Raw genomic sequence first — 18,197 nt, 5'->3', positions numbered from 1 at the left:
AGGCTGCTCAGTATATGGAAATAATAAAATTACTAATTTTGTCACTGGTCTGATGTTCCTTGCTGGCCTTTATGCTATTCATACTGTGGATGCCCCATGTGGATGGATGGGCGTCCCACCCGGCACGGATGCCATATCGGAGGAATGGCACCCTTGCGGACATTACCCAGCTGGCAGGGCCGGATTAAGACCCTTAGATGCCCTAAGCACAAACTAATTTTGGTGCCCCCTTACACTAGTAATTCAAAATATTAAAACAATAACAAACTAGAAAATAAAATTTTATTTTATTATCGAAAATCCGAAATTAAACAAAACATACTTATAGTAAGAAGGAAAATAATATTTATTTTTGTGTGCTTAATTTTATTTTTATCTTAATAATTTTCTCCTACTTTTTTCCTTGCAAACTCTTGGATTAGATCTTCATAATCAATCTTACGTAACACATCTGCTTCTATACATTGTTCTGAGGGGATTTTTAATATATTTCAACCGAGAAAATGAGCGCTCAGCTGAGCAACTTGTGACCATTAATGTTAAAAATATACGAAAGGCAATGTCTACATTTGGAAAAGCACACTCAATATTGTCTTCTAAAATTATTTTATAAAGTTCTGCATGACTGAATCTTGTTTTTACATTTTCTGTTGCACTGAATTTATGGCGCACATATAAATAGTTTGATAGTTTTCATTTTTGTGCTTCACTTAACTGAACCCGTTTCATCTTAGTTCTTGGGATCTGTTAAATACAGAATTAAAAAGTTTATGTTATTTGACTGTGACGGCATAGGGAAGTACATCCATCCATCCATTTTCCAACCCGCTGAATCCGAACACAGGGTCACGGGGGTCTGCTGGAGCCAATCCCTGCCAACACAGGGCACAAGGCAGGAACCAATCCTGGGCAGGGTGCCAACCCACCGCAGGACACACACAAACACACCAAGCACACACTAGGGCCAATTTAGAATCGCCAATCCACCTAACTGCATGTCTTTGGACTGTGAGAGGAAACCGGAGCACCCGGAGGAAACCCACGCAGACACGGGGAGAACATGCAAACTCCACGCAGGGAGGACCCGGGAAGCAAACAAAGGTCTCCCAACTGCGAGGCAGCAGCGCTACCCACTGCGCCACCGTGCCGCCCAGGGAGGTACAGGGAGGCATTATTCATTTTTCATTAAATTTTTAAAATGGCTATAAATTTAATTAATTTAATAATTTATGTGATAAATTCAGCCATGAAAAATTTTTGTGGTGCCCCCTTTACCCTTGATGCCCTAAGCATGCACTTACTTTGCTTATATGGTTAATCCAGCACTGCCAGCTGGGATGCCTTATAATGCCCATCCTGATTGGGTTGCCCATAGAACCAATGGATTGATAACGACTGTAGGCAGGGAGCAGTGTGCCCCCCTCAATACTGGGTGTCAGCGTCCCTCACGTATGGTCCCTGTTTGGACACCTGCAGGGCTGGATGTGAGTTGGAATCTGCCATGTAGGGGTCAGTGGGGAATGATAAGAGGACGCTGTTACGGGGGGACCTCCCTGGCTTCCATATGACCCAGAAGTGTTTCCAACAAGCTATGCTACGTCACTGGAAGTACATCCGGGTCTACCATAAAATGAACCTGCTGCACAGACACAGGGGACTCAGAGTCGGGAGGCAGCGGGTGATACCTCACGCTAGTCGAGGAGGACAAGAAAAGAACGTTTTTTGTCTTGAATTGAGATTAATTGGCTGTGTTTTGTGTATACTTTGTATGTTCATCACCATTGCAGAGCTGTTGGAAGTAAATATTTGTTTATTTTACCCAGAAGTTGTGGTGGGTCATTTGTGTCTGGGGTTTAGGAGCTCTGGAGTGCCTCCCAACTGCTCACAGTATGTTGGGATTTAATTTCAATATTCATCATTACATTGATGTTTATTCAATCTGTCGCTTTTTGAAAAAGTGCTCCACAAAGTCACAAAGGCTCAACATAGCACATTACTGCCATGCCTTAAACCGATGTCACATTACGCAGCTTTTTGTCGTGGGATATTTTAGATTCAGGGGTGCATGTACTATTAAACTAATGAAGATCTTAAGCCTCAGGGCCCCTAATCCCAGAGGGGCCCCAAAAGAGATTTTAATTTTCATACCCCCAATAACTTTAAAACTATCCATCCATCCATCCATCCATTTTCCAACCCGCTGAATCCGAACACAGGGTTCTGCTGGAGCCAATTCCAGCCAACACAGGGCACAAGGCAGGAACCAATCCCGGGCAGGGTGCCAACCCACCGCAGCTTTAAAACTATAAGGCATAGAAATTTTTATTACATCTGTGGTGTTGGCATACGAGATAATCCAGTGCAGCAACTTTAATCTGTCGTGGAACAACCCCATTGAAGAAGATAACAGTGGTTACTCAGACCTCATGTGAAGGGGCCCACATAACAATTCAAGCTTCAGGGCGCCAAACATGTGGGTCTGCCACTTGCCATATTTGTTGACCACAGTTGCTGTTCTTGTCACTGCACCAATTACAAGACTGAAAATCGTCGCCCATGTCACACATACTGTACCACTGAGCTCTGATCTTCCAGTACAGTCATGCTCGTACATTTTCATGACAACGCGCTGCCTGACAGAGCCAGTGTTGTACGAAGGGTTGCAGTAATTTCAACAGCAACCCCTGCCCTTTATTCTGTTGTTCTATTCTGTTATGCTATGTAAAATGTGAGAAATCAGACAGACTAGCTTTTCTTCCTTCTGTATGTTTTACAGCCACCATGCTTCCTGATGTGGAGCTGGCGCTGTACCAGCTGTGTGCCAAGGTTTTATAGCTGTGGGGCGTTCGGCCACGGTCTTGACCCTATTTGTCTTTTTGCTTTGCGCCCTCCCTTGTCATAACCTACAGTATCATCCTGGGGAAGGAGCGAAAACTTTAGATTCATCAAAAATTTCGATCTATGTTTTTCGATGGATCTCGATGTTTTAGGGTCCCCTGATACCGAAAACATCAATCTCTCGATGATGGGTGTGTGTCTGTCTGCGTGTCACAGTTTGTTAAGGACTAGGTCTAGAGCTAAAACAACTGGACGGAAGACCACCAAACTCGAAACGTAAGCCTGTTATGAGATGACGATGTGCTGATTAGTTTTTGAGCCAAATCGTGCAAGACAAAGAGGCAATCTAGAGGAACCCTCAAATACTATAATTTTGCAATTAATTGTGAATTGTTCTCGTCAATTGCTATCATATTGATCTATTTTGAGATCAGAAGGGTCAGCATCATAGCGGTAAATAATTACTGAAATGTTATAGTAGAGTTTGGGTAACTTAGTTCCAGGGGCGCAAAGCCTACTGAAGCTCACGTCTGAATTATTTCCATTCTGTTTAGCACAATAAAGACAAAGTTAAAGACAGATGACCTTCTCTTGTGGTTATGAGGTTCAAAACAGGTGTGTTCCTTATATCTCATCACCACATTCTACACATTGTTCTTCCAGAAGAGCATTCATTGGTTATCAGCTCTCCCGCATATACAGCCCACCCCTCCGACCAAAGAGCAAATTAAACAGGTTTGACTTTTTCATCACATTAGGCAGAGGTCACACCGCCGACTGCCTCCGACTGGCTAAGATTTTGTAAATGAAGGCTACGACTGAAAATTTCTGGAAAAGTCATTTAAGGTCACATGGGCTTTACCTGCCATTTACGAATTTGAATTGTTGATTGAATGACTGAATTCACCTGTCAGTCTACGATATTTGACGTTGCAGCTTTCATCAAGAGTGCCATCACTTAACACTTCTCAAAATGGAGAACAATATTATTCAAGCTAACGTGAAAAAATGGTGTGGGCAAGGATCACTGAAAGACATTGTTGTGAGGGTAGCACAGCTTTGTTTCTCACTTGTACACTTGGATGAAGCCCTGGATTAACTATTATGGCCTGTAGGGAGTGTCTCAGATACCCAAGCCCCAGACACAATGACTCTGACTCCTGTCCTGGGGTCAAAAGACATTTTATTCAAAGTAAATACCTTTAAGCGGCTGTTATTCAGGGTCATCTTAATATATGGGCACTGGCCGGGGGCCCCAGGAGCATAGGTGCGCACGATGTTTCTGATGCCTATGCATGTTTCTGTTTTGCTATCACGACAGGGGCTCCAGCTCATTACTTTGCCTGGGGGCCTATGATGCTGGTAAACACGATCAGGATTCCATGTCTATCCTCCGCTCTTACCCGGAGAACATTGTCCTCCTTCTCTCCTGACTCCAGGAGCAGCTCCTTTTTGACCTTGACAACATTGACACCAGGAAACACTTCTAGAACTTCCCTAGGACAGTTGGCAGCTCATCCCGGTGGCAATCAAGCAACGCCAGCCAGGCTGCTGATCTAGTGTGCAACTCCAAAATAAATAGCCCTGCATATGGGAGATCCACCAGTGGGACCCTGCCACTTATCATGTTGGGGGGGGCATGTGGCCTCAGCAGGCAGTCTCTTTCCATCTGTCCATGATAAAGCCTTCCTGGCCAGGATGCCAACCCTTCAATGTCCTCAATGACACCATTAAGCAAAATAAGTATGTGCTTAGGGCCAGTGCTGGTGCTAGGTTATTTTACACTCTAGGCTAAGCTTATTAGTGCACCAGCGGACTGTTCGGTAACTAACCCGTGTGGCTGGGGTTTTCCCCACTTTATGATCTGCACCCTAGGTGAATGCCTAATTCGCCTTAATGGTGCTGCCGGCCCTGCTTAGGGCACGAAGGGGGGTCTTGGGCACCACAGAGTTTTTTTTTTTTCCCTAGCTCAGCGTTTCTCAACCTTTAAGTATTTGTGACCCGGGTTTTCATAACAGTTTCAATCGCTCCCCCCTAACGTTTTTTTGAAACCCTAATAAAATTTATTCCTATATTTTTTGCTGCTGATACACTGCTACAAGTTTAAATTTTCCCTACGAATGGCAAAAATTACACCACATTTGTAGGGGGGCGCGCCCCACAGTTTGAGAACCGCTGGTGTACACATTTATATTTCCATGATACAAAAAATTCAGACAGTTGTTTAAATAAAATTCTACTTCCAGCTGAAAAATTTTTCTCCAATTTCATATCTGTGTGCTTGTTATCATTACATCTTTTAGTTAGCCAATAAAAGGTGTCATTTTGCTTGGCTTTTCTCTACATTCATAATGGCTAACACGGTACAACACCCTAGTACTACAACTATCTATACAAAATTTGAATGACAGGAGTCCCTGTGGACTATGATGTTTGCTGATGACATTGTGATCTGTAGTGATAGTAGGGAGCAGGTTGAAGAGACCCTGGAGAGGTGGAGATCTGCTCTAGAGAGGAGAGGAATGAAGGTCAGTAGGAACAAGAGAGAATACATGTGTGTGAATGAGATGGAGGTCAGTGGAATGGTGAGGATGCAGGGAGTAGAGTTGGTGATACTTGGGATCAACAGTACAGAGTAATGGGAATTGTGGAAGAGAGGTGAAGAAGAGAGTGCAGGCAGGGTGAAATGGGTGGAGAAGAGTGTCAGGAGTGATTTGTGACAGACAGGCATCAGCAAGAGTGAAAGGAAAGGTCTACAGGACGGTAGTGAGACCAGCTATGTTATATGGGTTGGAGACGGTGGCACTGACCAGAAAGCAGGAGACAGAGCTGGAAGTGGGCAGAGTTAAAGATGGTAAGATTTACATTGGGTGTGACGAGGATGGACAGGATTAGAAATGAGTACATCAGAGGGTCAGCTCAAGTTGGATGGTTGGGAGACAAAGTCAGAGAGGCGAGATCGTGTTGGTTTGGACATGTCCAGAGGAGAGATGCTGGGTATATTGGGAGAAGGGTACTAAGGATAGAGCTGCCAGGGAAGAGGAAAAGAGGAAGGCCTAAGAGAAGGTTTATGGATGTGGTGAGAGAGGACATGCAGGTGATGGGTGTAACAGAGCATGATGACGAGGACAGGAAGATATGGAAGAAGATGATCCACTGTGGCAACCCCTAACAGGAGCAGCCAAAAGAAGAAGAAGAAGCTACAAAATTTGAATCATCTATCTGTAATTATAACAATAGTTTACTTGAAAATTCGAAAAAGTATTTAGTTAAAAGTCCACTTCCAGTTGTCAGAAGTGGCCCAAAAGTTGATAGGATTCCTTATTTTTGATATAAAGCAGGGGTACATAATCTCACTGACCGAAGGCAAAGCTTTTAAGAGTTTACACACAGACACACATCATTTCAAAAAATGGTATTTTCGGACTCAGGAAGGTCTAAAACTGGGGTGTCACACTTCGGTTCTGGTGGGCCACAGTGGCTGCAGATTTTCATTCTAACCATCTTCTTAAATAGTGGCTAGTTTTTGCTTGCTTTTGCCTTAATTTTAATTAACGTAACTCAGACCCCTTTGTTGTTGTCACATGACCAGCTCACCTGTGCCCATCATACAATATCTGAAAATAAAGAATGGTGAAGGCCTCAGTAAGGTCGATCTCTCAGGTCACTAAAACATTTTAATGGTGTTCTTAGAAAAAACAGAAAATCAACAGTTCTGGAAATGTCTCCTGTGGCAGAATAAGAGCAGCAACAAGATGTGGAATTAAATAACGGGGTTAGTTACCAGCACAAATTGGCTTCTCATTAAGAGACTGGTTGGAGTTTGAAGCCCCAATTTAGCTGGTCGTCTGTTGGCTCATTTCACATCTCATTTCTGTTTTGCTGCCATTTAATGAAGAAAAGAATCAATTCAGAGGACTGAATCCTTAGGACTGAATCCTTAAAAACAGGGCTATTAAGATGAAAGGAAAGGGAGTTAATTAGCACTGAAAACTGATCATTGATTAGGAAAAGGGTCAGAATGAAAACCTGCAGCCACTGTGGCCCACGTTTGACACCCGTGGTCTAAAACAGGGGTCCTCAATCACAGTCCTGGAGGGCCGCAGTGGCTGCAGGTTTTTGTTCTAACCCGGTTGCTTAATTAATTTCATGGCTTGTTGGTGCTTTAACTCTGCTATGTCAGGTTATTCTCATTTCCTAGATTTTCTTCCCCTTTGATTTGAAGGCTAAAATGGAGGAGTAATTCTCAGTCCTTCACTTTTTTCTCTTCACTTTCTTCCAAGTATTTAATTAAACTCAGTAGTGCATGACAAATACACGCGGGTGTAAATAGTAACAAGCTAAATGGAGAAATGCTGGTCTCTTTTGTCATTTGCAGTTATTGCTAATTAGGAGCAGTTAAAAAACCAAGAATCCAGCTGTTTAAGACTAAAATAAGCACTAAGGGTCCATCTGCTTCTTATTAAACAACTGGGTTGGAGCAAAAACCGGCAGCCACTGCGGCCCTCCAGGACTGTGATTGAGGACCCCTGGTCTAAAATATCAAGATTCCTCAACATCTCGAGGTGAATTTTTTCACGATTCCTACACTTTCTCTATACTATGCATATGAGAAAGTAACAATGTGAGTTGCCACCTCAAAAACTGATGCTGCAAAATTTGCAAAACACCACATTTGTGTCACTGCCAAAACTTTTGGCCACTACTGTAAATATGAATGTGAAAGCATGCGTGAGTGGGTCTTGTGGCGGACCCCAGTGCTGTTTACTGCCTTGCACCCAGTGCTGCCAGGAAAGGCCTCTGCGACGCTGAGTCGGGAATACCTGGGTTTAAAAATGTTATGATTTATACTTCAAAGTATCAGAAAATACAAATTGATTATAAACTGGTTACAAATTGATTCATATTCTTTGCCAAAGAAGTCACTGATTTACAAACCAATGCACATTACAATGCCAAAAAAATAATGCATTGTGTTATATGTATGTAAACACAGATAAACATGGTGATAAAAAAAAAAGAAGCGGTGTTTGAACATTTGTTCAAAGGTTAACCATATACAAACATTTTCTTTTACCATTGTTTCTTACTTTAGTTCTTTGCCAGCATTTGAAGTCTTGAGTCTATAAAACCCTATTCAATTGAAAACAGAGGGGTGTTTTAATCAGCCGGTGCGTCTGCTAGGACCAGGGGGTCTGAGCACTTCACTCATGTGCTCCGCCTGTCAATCACAGCCTGTGCCCGCCCACCGCACCTACCAGCAGGTATAAACAGAGGCAGCGCACTGAGTCTAAGTGGGACTCCTGGCAGCATCTCTTCAGGCTGAACTGCTAGTTAGACATTTGAGCTTTACCAACACCCAGTGGTAAAACTGGAATGCTTGCACTGATTCAGAGATAATTTGGATAAGTTGGAAGACAGTTGAACTAAATCTGAGGTGGAGAGACAAAAGCTCCAAAGTCAAAGCCTTTTGAGATATCGTGCAGGATGGAACGGGCACTCAGCATCCTGTACTTTGTGGTGCTTCTGAATGCTACATTGGCAGGAGCCAGCGATTCAAGTAAGCCAGATGGCCATGGCTCAGATAGTTCAGGTGGCCATAATTCTCACGATTCGGGACACGGTGAAGGACACAGCCCTGATGGCCTCCAGATCGTCAGCTTCAAGTGGCATCATGTTGAAGCGCCGTACATCATTGCAGTGTGGATACTGGTGGCCAGCCTCGCCAAAATCGGTATGTAATATCATTTAATTCCACCCAAGCCCTTCATTTATATGAAAATATTTTAAAATTGATTTCTGTTTTAATCTGTGCTGTCAAATATTTTGTTAATCAAGTTTTCCTTACAGTGTTCAATACAGGACAATGTATAATTATTGTATCAGATATTTAGCTGTTTATTCTAATATTTGTCATACGAGTTTAAATAAAATACACTTTGAAATCGCTGCCTGATTATATCTGCTGGATTTCCTATTTCTTAACACGACTGTGAAATCTCAAGTCCTGCTGTGGTTTCAGATGACCAGTGATACTGAGTCTCTGATGTTGAATTTGAGCACTTTTGTCATCATTGTCTTAAGAATCCAAATTCCATTTTCAATCAACTGACATGCTTTACTTGTATGGTTCCCTATTAGTCTATTATATGCAATATTATTTGTATAGGGTGGTCCAGATCTAACTATGCAACTTTTAATGCAATGCAATAATTGCATAATTAGATCTGGACCACCCTGGTATTATATCATAATGGCTTTGGGAACAGTTCCGAAGTAGTGGCCACGAAAGAAGTCAACGTGAAATATGATTTGTGTTTCTATCACAAATGATGTTATTTCTTTAAGGTTTTCATGTCGTATTTTGCATTTGTCTCTTTTATTCTCTTCATTTATCTGTATTTAGTGTTTAATGTGAATATTATTTGTATGCAATGTTATAAAAAACAAGAATATGTTATATATGTTATGTTATATATGATCTGAATCTCCGTGAAGTGCTTTGAGCATGGAAAAGGTGCTATATAAATAATATGTATAATTATTATTGTTATTGGGTGGCACGGTGGTGCAGTGGTAGCGCTGCTGCCTTACAGTTAGGAGACCCGGGTTTGCTTCCCAGGTCCTCCCTGCGTGGAGTTTGCATGTTCTCCCCGTGTCTGCGTGGGTTTCCTCCTGGCACTGCAGTTTCCTCCCACAGTCCAAAGACATGCAGGTTAGGTGGATTGGTGATTCTAAATTGGCCCTAGTGTGTGCTTGGTGTGTGGGTGTGTTTGTGTGTGTCCTGCGGTGGGTTGGCACCCTGCCCAGGATTGGTTCCTGCCTTGTGCCCTGTGTTGGCTGGGATTGGCTCCAGCAGACCCCCGTGACCCTGTGTTCGGATTCAGCGGGTTGGAAAATGGATGGTTGGATGGATTATTGTTATTCCTCTTCATCTTTTCTCAGTTCCATGTGGAGTTAATGTCCCTGCTTAGGCTTCTCTACACAGCTCTGTCCCGCACCTCCTCGCCAGTCAGGCCCTCTTCCTTCAGATCTTCTTTTACTTTGTCCATTCACCTCCACTTTGGCCTCCCTGATTTCTTTTTCTCCTGGACTTCCATTCCCATCACTCCTTTACCCACAAATTCATTGTCTCCCCTCATCACATGTCCATACCACTTCAACCTTCTTTCCTGTACTTTCTTAGATATCCTCTGCCACTTCTGATTGTCTCATTTCTTTTTCTGTCCTTTCTTGTGACTCCACACATCCATCTCAACCATCACATTTCTGCCACATCTCACTTCTTCTCCTGCTGTGCTCCCTTCACTGCCTGTGTCTCAGCTCCATACATCATGGTTGTCTTACAACTGCCTTAAAAACCTGACCTTAAATCTTCACTTTAATTCATTATTATTATTATTATTATTATTATTATTATTATTATTATTAAAAAACGATCTTCTCTAGCATTGATTTGAGGTGTTTATTCCATGGGCACATTTATCATTTTGTATTCAATCACTTAATCAATTAGACCATTAGAACAATCGAGATGAGAACAGGCCATTCAGCCCAACAAAGCTCGCCAGTCCTGTCCACTTATTTCTTCCAAAAAACATCAAGTCGAGTTTTGAAAGTCCCTAAAGTCAATCTTTACCTTATATATGTATGTATATTGTAGGTGGAATAGAAAATCCTATTCATTATAATTTGCCCAGGGGGTTTCGAAAAGAGTCAGGCTAACTGGAAAGGACATTTAATCTCTTCAGATACTCTTGGCTCACAGAATGATCCTGTGTAGCTTCAGTACAAGCGATTTAAAACAATATGACTTTTCTTTCCAGTTACCCTGCCTCATTCCAAAGCCCCTTGGCAAACTGCAGCAAACTGGTTAAACTTTTGTTCACATTTATTTATTTACATTTTAACCTAAGACATTCATTTCTATGCTAATCTTTGAAATGCATGTTCAGGTCTGTAAATGTGTGCTTTAGTATTAGCATAGTGTACAGGAAACGTCTGAGGCTGTGAACAGATAAAGATGCTAAAACTAAATTTTAATTCACGGAGTATTTTGCAGAAGTGCCCTGATGGCACTCTCTGCTTAGTATTGTTGCCACACAACTCCAGGCCCCCTGGGTACAAGACGAGGCTGCTTTCTGTAGAGGGCTGGCACGTTCTCCCAGTGTTCCTCAAATATTCTAAACATGAGCATGTTTGGGCTTTATTAATTCCACCCATATCCTGTACCTGTATCCTGGCACCACCATTAAGGTGAATTAGGGTCCCAGCTGCACAGGTTAGCTACCAAACAGTCGGTTGGCACACTAATAAGCTTGGCCCAGGGCACAAAATAACCACTGGCACTGCCTCTACCCACCTTTGTCATTAAAAAAGACTCAGCCTGTCGAAGCAGCGGTGGATTCAAAACAGGAAAACGAGTCCATGACAAGATGCAGGAAAATCAAATAATGCAAATTCTTTGAAATGTGCATGAATGAGGGGGGACCCAAAAATAATGAGAATTTTTTTTAAAATTGTCTATTTCTCAGAACATTTCCAAAATGCAATCACCCTCAAAGTACTATCCCTGAGACGCAATACACTTGTCCCACCGCTTTGTTCAAAGCTGTTCTGAAACCCTTGCAAAGTGACAGCCTTCAGTGCCTCCGTCGTTTGCTTCTTGACCCCCTGAAAATGCTTTTCATTTAAGGTCCCTCTTCATTCTTGGAAATAAGAAAAAATCGCAGGATGCAAGGTCTAGGGAGTTGTTTAGGGTCAGGTGGGAAACCATTGTCATCACGTTTTTCATGAGAAACTGCCGCACACTCAATGCTGTGAGCGTCATCGTGATGCAGAAGCCACTCTCTCGCCCGATCACCACAATTCGGGTTCGTTTTCTCCACACTGCATCACGCAATCGCTTGAGCACTTCAGGGGCGCCACTTGGCCAAATGATGCAGAGGGCAGTCTAGTACACGCACATAGCGGCAAATGTCGGAACTAACGCCCATCCAGCCTCCAGAAAAAAATTCTCATTATTATTGGGTGCCCGCTCTTATGATTGGCATGTGGGAAAATAATGCATCTAGCATTTAAAATCTGCATGTTCACCGAGTGGTGACACAGACATTAACCCAAGTAGGTACTGAACCCAGTTTGGCAAATCTATGAGACTGCTGTGCTTAAATGGTCTCTCCAAAGTAACCCAGTTGGCAGTGTGTCATATTGGCTGTCATGCCCAGAGTTCACTCCTACCTTGGCTGTTGGGCTCCACAACCCTCTACGCAAATACATTCGTAAAAATAATAGTTTTAATAGCACTTTACTGGATTGTGTGGCTCCTTGTACACTCATAAAATAAAGGTGCCGAACACTAGTCTCCTTACTGCGAGGCAGCAGCTCTACCACTATATTGCTAACCCTAACCCTAACCCTAACCCCATAAATGAGAAGTCCATCCATCCATCCATCCATTATCCAAACCACTATATCCTAACTACAGGGTCACGGGGGTCTGCTGGAGCCAATCCCAGCCAACACAGAGAGCAAGGCAGGAAACAATTCCCGGGCAGGGCACCAGCCCACCGCAGTAAATGAGAAGTATTCCTTATAATAAAAATTTATTCATGTTTTGAAATTTTAAAGAGTAGTAGAATCGTGTAGTGTGCTGGGCTTGAATGCTGCCCACTGTTCTGCCTGTGTGGAGTTTCCGTGTTCTCCCAGTGCTTATGTGGGGTTTCCTCCTGGCACCGCAGTACTGCTCCTGTATGGGAATGACACAAGTTTTAGGTTGAGGCAACTCTGTTCTGTGCCCCCCTCCATGTTTGTCTTCCTTCCACAGTGTGTCTAGAAGGGGCTCTGTAATCCCTTTCTTCTTTAAAGAAGAAGCTGAGCTCTACAAATCCAGTCGAATTCTTGTTGCTCTTACTTGGGCTACCTGCATGCTGATTATTTCTGAATTTGTCGCTGGAAAAATAAATGTAAAATATTTATCTTACGCCTTGAGCAAATGGAAAAAAAATCTTAGAGTCATATGGACGCATGCCAACACCTCACAGTGGGTCCAAGTAGGGCCACAGTGAAAAGCCTGACACCATGCAGCTTTGACCTTTAAGAACTTTTTTTCCCCACAAGTGGCCAATCTTCTTTTCATATATTTTCTATTCATATTCATCCAAAAGCGTGCTGAGGTAAATTGCCCTAAAGCTACAACAGTAGCCCCTCTTTTAAACAGAGCTGTGTTTAAAGTATGTCTCTCCACAGCATGCAGCCTTCAAAATGAAGGTGGCAGAGCAGTTTGTCAGAGTGATGCAATAGGGGAGACATTTGTGGTCCCAAAACACCCATCCACATGAAGGTTCCAGAAAGAACCATTTATTTATTTAGATCCATAACAGGCTCCATACAGTAAATAACCATGAAGAGATGGTGACAGATTTATGAAACACCAATGGCTCCTCATTTTAAAAGGACAGTCACTGCATAGAATAACGCAGGCCAAGTCCAGATTTTCTACATCCAGTAAAGCTTTCAGGTTTTTTTCTTACATTAGGAAGTTTTTCAAAGCACAAAAAAAACAACTTCATATGCAAAGAACCCAACTCACATGCACAGCACTTGATCAAGCAATGGAGCTACCAGGAACCCTGTAAAGAACCATAAAATGCCATGAAGGATTTTAAGAGTGTAGAAGTATTGCTTGACAAAGAACCGCTCCATTCTGTGAAGAGTTCTTCACATATGAATAAAGTGAAAAGGACCGTCATATGTGGACAACACAGACATCTTGAATGCCTTGATTATAACCGATCAAGGAAACGTGAGGTTAGTCGGTGTTAGTGTAAGCACCAAGAATCATTTTAAAAATCAGGAAGCTACTGGTGATTTACAAATCTGTTTTCATCTATTTATGAAACATTTTATGAAGCTAATCAAATTATTCATGTAGATTTTTTGGGGGGGAGGAACCCAAAAATGGCTTCTCCACACTGTAAAAAAAATTGACTGTAAAGTTATGACAAATTATTATTTGCATTACCTTCACAGTATTTTACAGTATCCTATTATGGTATATTACCACAAAAAATACCTGCATTTTTTTTATCACTCTTTAATTTAATCTTGTTTTTTTTATTAGTATGCTGCTGCTGCAGTATTAAAAATTACTTGGCAATAGGACTTCACTGTACCCTGTACATGTGACCTCATGGAAAGATAGATTGAATATGACTGTTGTTATGTAATTATATGCAATGTATATGGTATTAGTGTGTGTCTGTTGTACAGTATATGAGTAATGGAATGATAAGCTTTCTGTTTCATATAACCACTCTATCTATCTATCTATCTATCTATCTATCTATCTATCTATCTATCTATCTATCTATCTATCTATCTATCTATCTATCTATCTATCTATCTATCTATTATATAGTGCCTTTCACTATCTATCTATCTATCTATCTATCTATCTATCTATCTATCTATCTATCTATCTATCTATCTATCTATCTATCTATCTATCTATCTATTATATAGTGCCTTTCACTATCTATCTATCTATCTATCTATCTATCTATCTATCTATCTATCTATCTATCTATCTATCTATCTATCTATCTATTATATAGTGCCTTTTTCATCTATCTATCTATCTATCTATCTATCTATCTATCTATCTATCTATCTATCTATCTATCTATCTATCTATCTATCTATCTATCTATTATATAGTGCCTTTCACTATCTATCTATCTATCTATCTATCTATCTATCTATCTATCTATCTATCTATCTATCTATCTATCTATCTATCTATCTATCTATCTATTATATAGTGCCTTTCATTATCTTTCTATCTATCTATCTATCTATCTATCTATCTATCTATCTATCTATCTATCTATCTATCTATCTATCTATCTATCTAATACTATGCTGTGACTTCACACTCAACTGAGCCACAGAATTAATATGATATGCTGCTGTTGAATTACAGTAATTAACCATTTCCAATTTACTGTAATTTCCTGATTTTTTTACATTTTAACTGTAATTGTACAGCAATTTAGTAGCCAGTTATTCACCATAAACTTACAGGAGCAATTTTAGTGAAAGACGTTGTGAAAATAACTTGCCTGTGAAATGACTAGCAATTCTGCCTTCAACCATTTGCCTGTTAGATGTACTGACCACCACTTTTATCCTTTAATCAATCAATCAACTTTGTTTAAAGTGCAGAATCACCATGCAGCATAGTTCCCAAACACAAATTAGAAGAATACATGGGACGAGATCTAAACTAAGCAAATAATGATGTAATTTCAGTGTTTAGTCTGATGGAAAAGAAAAGGTTGCTTTCGTGATGTATGGTATGCAGATTCATCAGTGTACTGAAAAAAATGTCATAAATCAGCTTCCACAACCACACAATAATATATATATATATATACGAGGGACGTTCAAAAAGGTTCCGCACTTGTATATTTTCGTTGGAAACGGTGAAGGCGGCAGGAGTAGCAATTGTGCATTAAAAAGTTGATACGACGCTGGAATAATCGCATCGCAGACGAAGGTGACTATGTAGAAGGACGGTGTCATTAGTTTTTGAAATTCTTAATAAATAGACTTAAAAAAGTGTGGAAGCATTTTGAACGTCCCTCGTATCATATATATGCCGCAGTTATTTTTTTAAATTTTATGATTACGGAAACTGATTTTCCGTAACCACAAAATAAAGTTAAAAAAACTGCAGCACACAGAAAAATAAGTTTGCTACTCATCTTTACGTTTTTATTTCTCACGGTGCAAGTGTGAGGGGAACATCAGCAGCAGTTAACAACCCGGCTGCAAAGGGGGCGTTCCTTATGCAAATATACCAACTTGATGCAAATTAAGTTTAATGTGCCATTGCGACTTTACTACAGTACAATTATTCATAGGAATAGTCTCGTTGAAACAATTAATTAATATTGACAGCTACACCCCAGCTTAAATGTAAGTTTATGTGCATTAATTTATCCATTTAATTCGTTATTTCATTTATTATATTATTTTTTGACTGTGAAAATACACAATTAATATAATGTATTTTTACGTTTTTTCACAACGTATTCACTCCCACCCCCAAATAACCAGCAAATTGAGTTTTGAAGGTCCCTAACGTCCTTCTCCTCAAGATTTGGTCACATTCTCTGTGTCCGTTGTTCTCTGTGTGAATGAAAGCGTTGTAATGTTCGTACGATATTAAACAAGTTTCCACCAGTGTCCCGTTCGCCAGGATTTTCCTTTTACTTGTCACCTTACCACACATGGAAGTGAAACGGTGTGAAAACACGTGAGCTGGAAATGTCCCACAATGCAACGCGGACCGGCCCAAATACAAATTTACTGTACTTTGCTGTTTTATGACAGAACACGACACGTTCTTCAATACAGTATTTTACTGTGAAAGAAATGTCAATGCAGAACCACATTGGCACCTGGGAGCGCGAGCCAGTGTTTGCGACAATGACACAGTGCGTGCGTGACACTGACCCGTGAAAACGTAACCGTGACAGCACGCGTATTGCTCTGACCCCTTCTCGTGTCAGTATAGTTTAGCTACGAGCTCATTGAAGTGGGCGGTGTGGCTCCTTTTTCTTTTCTTTTTCGTGAATTGCCCTCTTACGGTGTCGCTTAAGCTAAAAGCGTCACGGTAATGCTGTTAACTTAAGCCGACTTTCCTTCACTGGTATCATTCGTTTACTCGGCCTTGAATATCTCACGGTTTGCACGGCTAATCGTGTTTAGGGGCTTTTAAAACTGCACTCAATTACATTTATTACCGTTGAGTTCCTGCTAACTATCTCTAAGAGATTATGTGATAGGAAATCTTTCTCTTTCGCGGCTGCCTAGATGAAAATGAAACGGGGATCGGAATAAGCAGTCTTGCTGCTCGTTTAATGATTTGTAATAAATGTATTGCAATGAAACTTTCGAATAAAAAAAAATCACATTTAACACAACAAAGGCTTATTTCTGCTGTGCACTGCTTTAATCTTGCAGGGACTTTCTTATCTAATCATCTTGTGAATTTCCCATTGGGATTAATAAAGTATCTATCTATCTATCTATCTATCTATCTATCTATCTATCTATCTATCTATCTATCTATCTATCTATCTATCTATCTATCTATCTATCTATCTGAAGGTTTGAAACTTTCTACCCGTGCAATCGGAGGCGCTTTAATAATTTCGATTACGGGACGATCACTCATTTTATGTATTTATTTAAGTGATTCGCAGGCTGTTTAAGGCCGTTATTCAAAGGTGTGTGTGTGAGAGAGAGATTTCCTGTCCGGGGTCGACTCTCGCTTCACTTTAACCCCACAAACCTGAATTTGCCGAGGCGAGCTCGTGAAATGGATATCGCGGCCTCGCGACTGGCGGAGGTGTTCGCATTCAGCTCATTGTCACAATCAATGTGGAATGGCCGGCGTGTGTGTGTATTCTCACGGGTCCTGCGATTTCCTGTCTCACATCCCTAGGAAGTGAGTGCTGGGTTCAACAATGGCTCTATGGGGGCCGGACAGCAGATTATATCCACCGTGAGATCGAAACAGATCAAGCCATTCCGCAACACGAAAAATAAATAATCTGCCAAAACATGTTAGAAATGCCCCATCAGTAGAAAGTTTAGAACAGTGAGTATTCAGTGGATGTACATGGTGGGCGCACCCTTGAATAGGATGTGACCACTTTAGGAGTGTTGAGTGTTTGTGTGTGTCTTTGAGAGAGAGAGACAGAATTTGACCTGCAGTGTTCAAAGCGACTGCGGTGGGCTGGCGCCCAGCCCGGGGTTTGTTTCCTGCCTTGCGCCCTGTGTTGGCTGGGATTGGCTCCAGCAGACCCCCGTGACCCTGTAGTTAGGATATAGCGGGTTGGATAACGGATGGATGTTCAAAGCGATGCTTCTGATATGGCACTTCACTGGGCTCTATGGTTCCTCGTTAGACCAGTTGCATGACAAAGAGACATTTACTTTTGGGAAAAAAATTGCATGTGAAATTGGCAAATTAAGCTTTGGAAAGATTCCTAATGTGTTTACAAAACAGAACTCTTGAATATGTAGAAAGCTGGCAGGATTACTGACGGATGAAGAAAACGCAAACCTTGCCCGTGTTATTTTTTAGCAGGAAGCCACTGGTTCAGATGACAAATCTGTTATTATTGAGTGATGGTTATCTGTGGAAACTGTTACAGATCTTAACAAATAAAAGTTCTTTCTGGATCCTTCATGTGGACGGCCCTGCAATGCTGCACTGTAAAAAAAAATAAATGTTACATTTACGGTAAAAAGTACTGGCAACTGGGTTACCAGAATTTTACCGT

The 18,197-nt window shown here is 41.2% G+C and overlaps 1 protein-coding gene across 1 annotated transcript in view; it reads left to right on the top strand.

The window, feature by feature from the left end:
* Positions 1–8,325: 8,325 nt before the first annotated feature.
* The window catches only part of LOC114663779 (sodium/hydrogen exchanger 3-like), a 72,457-nt gene continuing 62,585 nt past the window's right edge, over positions 8,326–18,197 (top strand). The window contains 1 exon segment of the mRNA XM_028817703.2: positions 8,326–8,572. Coding sequence (XP_028673536.2) covers positions 8,326–8,572 — 247 coding nt within the window.

Source organism: Erpetoichthys calabaricus, chromosome 13 (genome assembly GCF_900747795.2).
Source record: "Erpetoichthys calabaricus chromosome 13, fErpCal1.3, whole genome shotgun sequence".
Classification (NCBI taxonomy): Eukaryota; Metazoa; Chordata; class Cladistia; order Polypteriformes; family Polypteridae; genus Erpetoichthys; species Erpetoichthys calabaricus.
The sequence above is the reverse complement of the archived record's forward strand: the minus strand, read 5'-3'. Positions and strand labels throughout refer to the sequence as shown.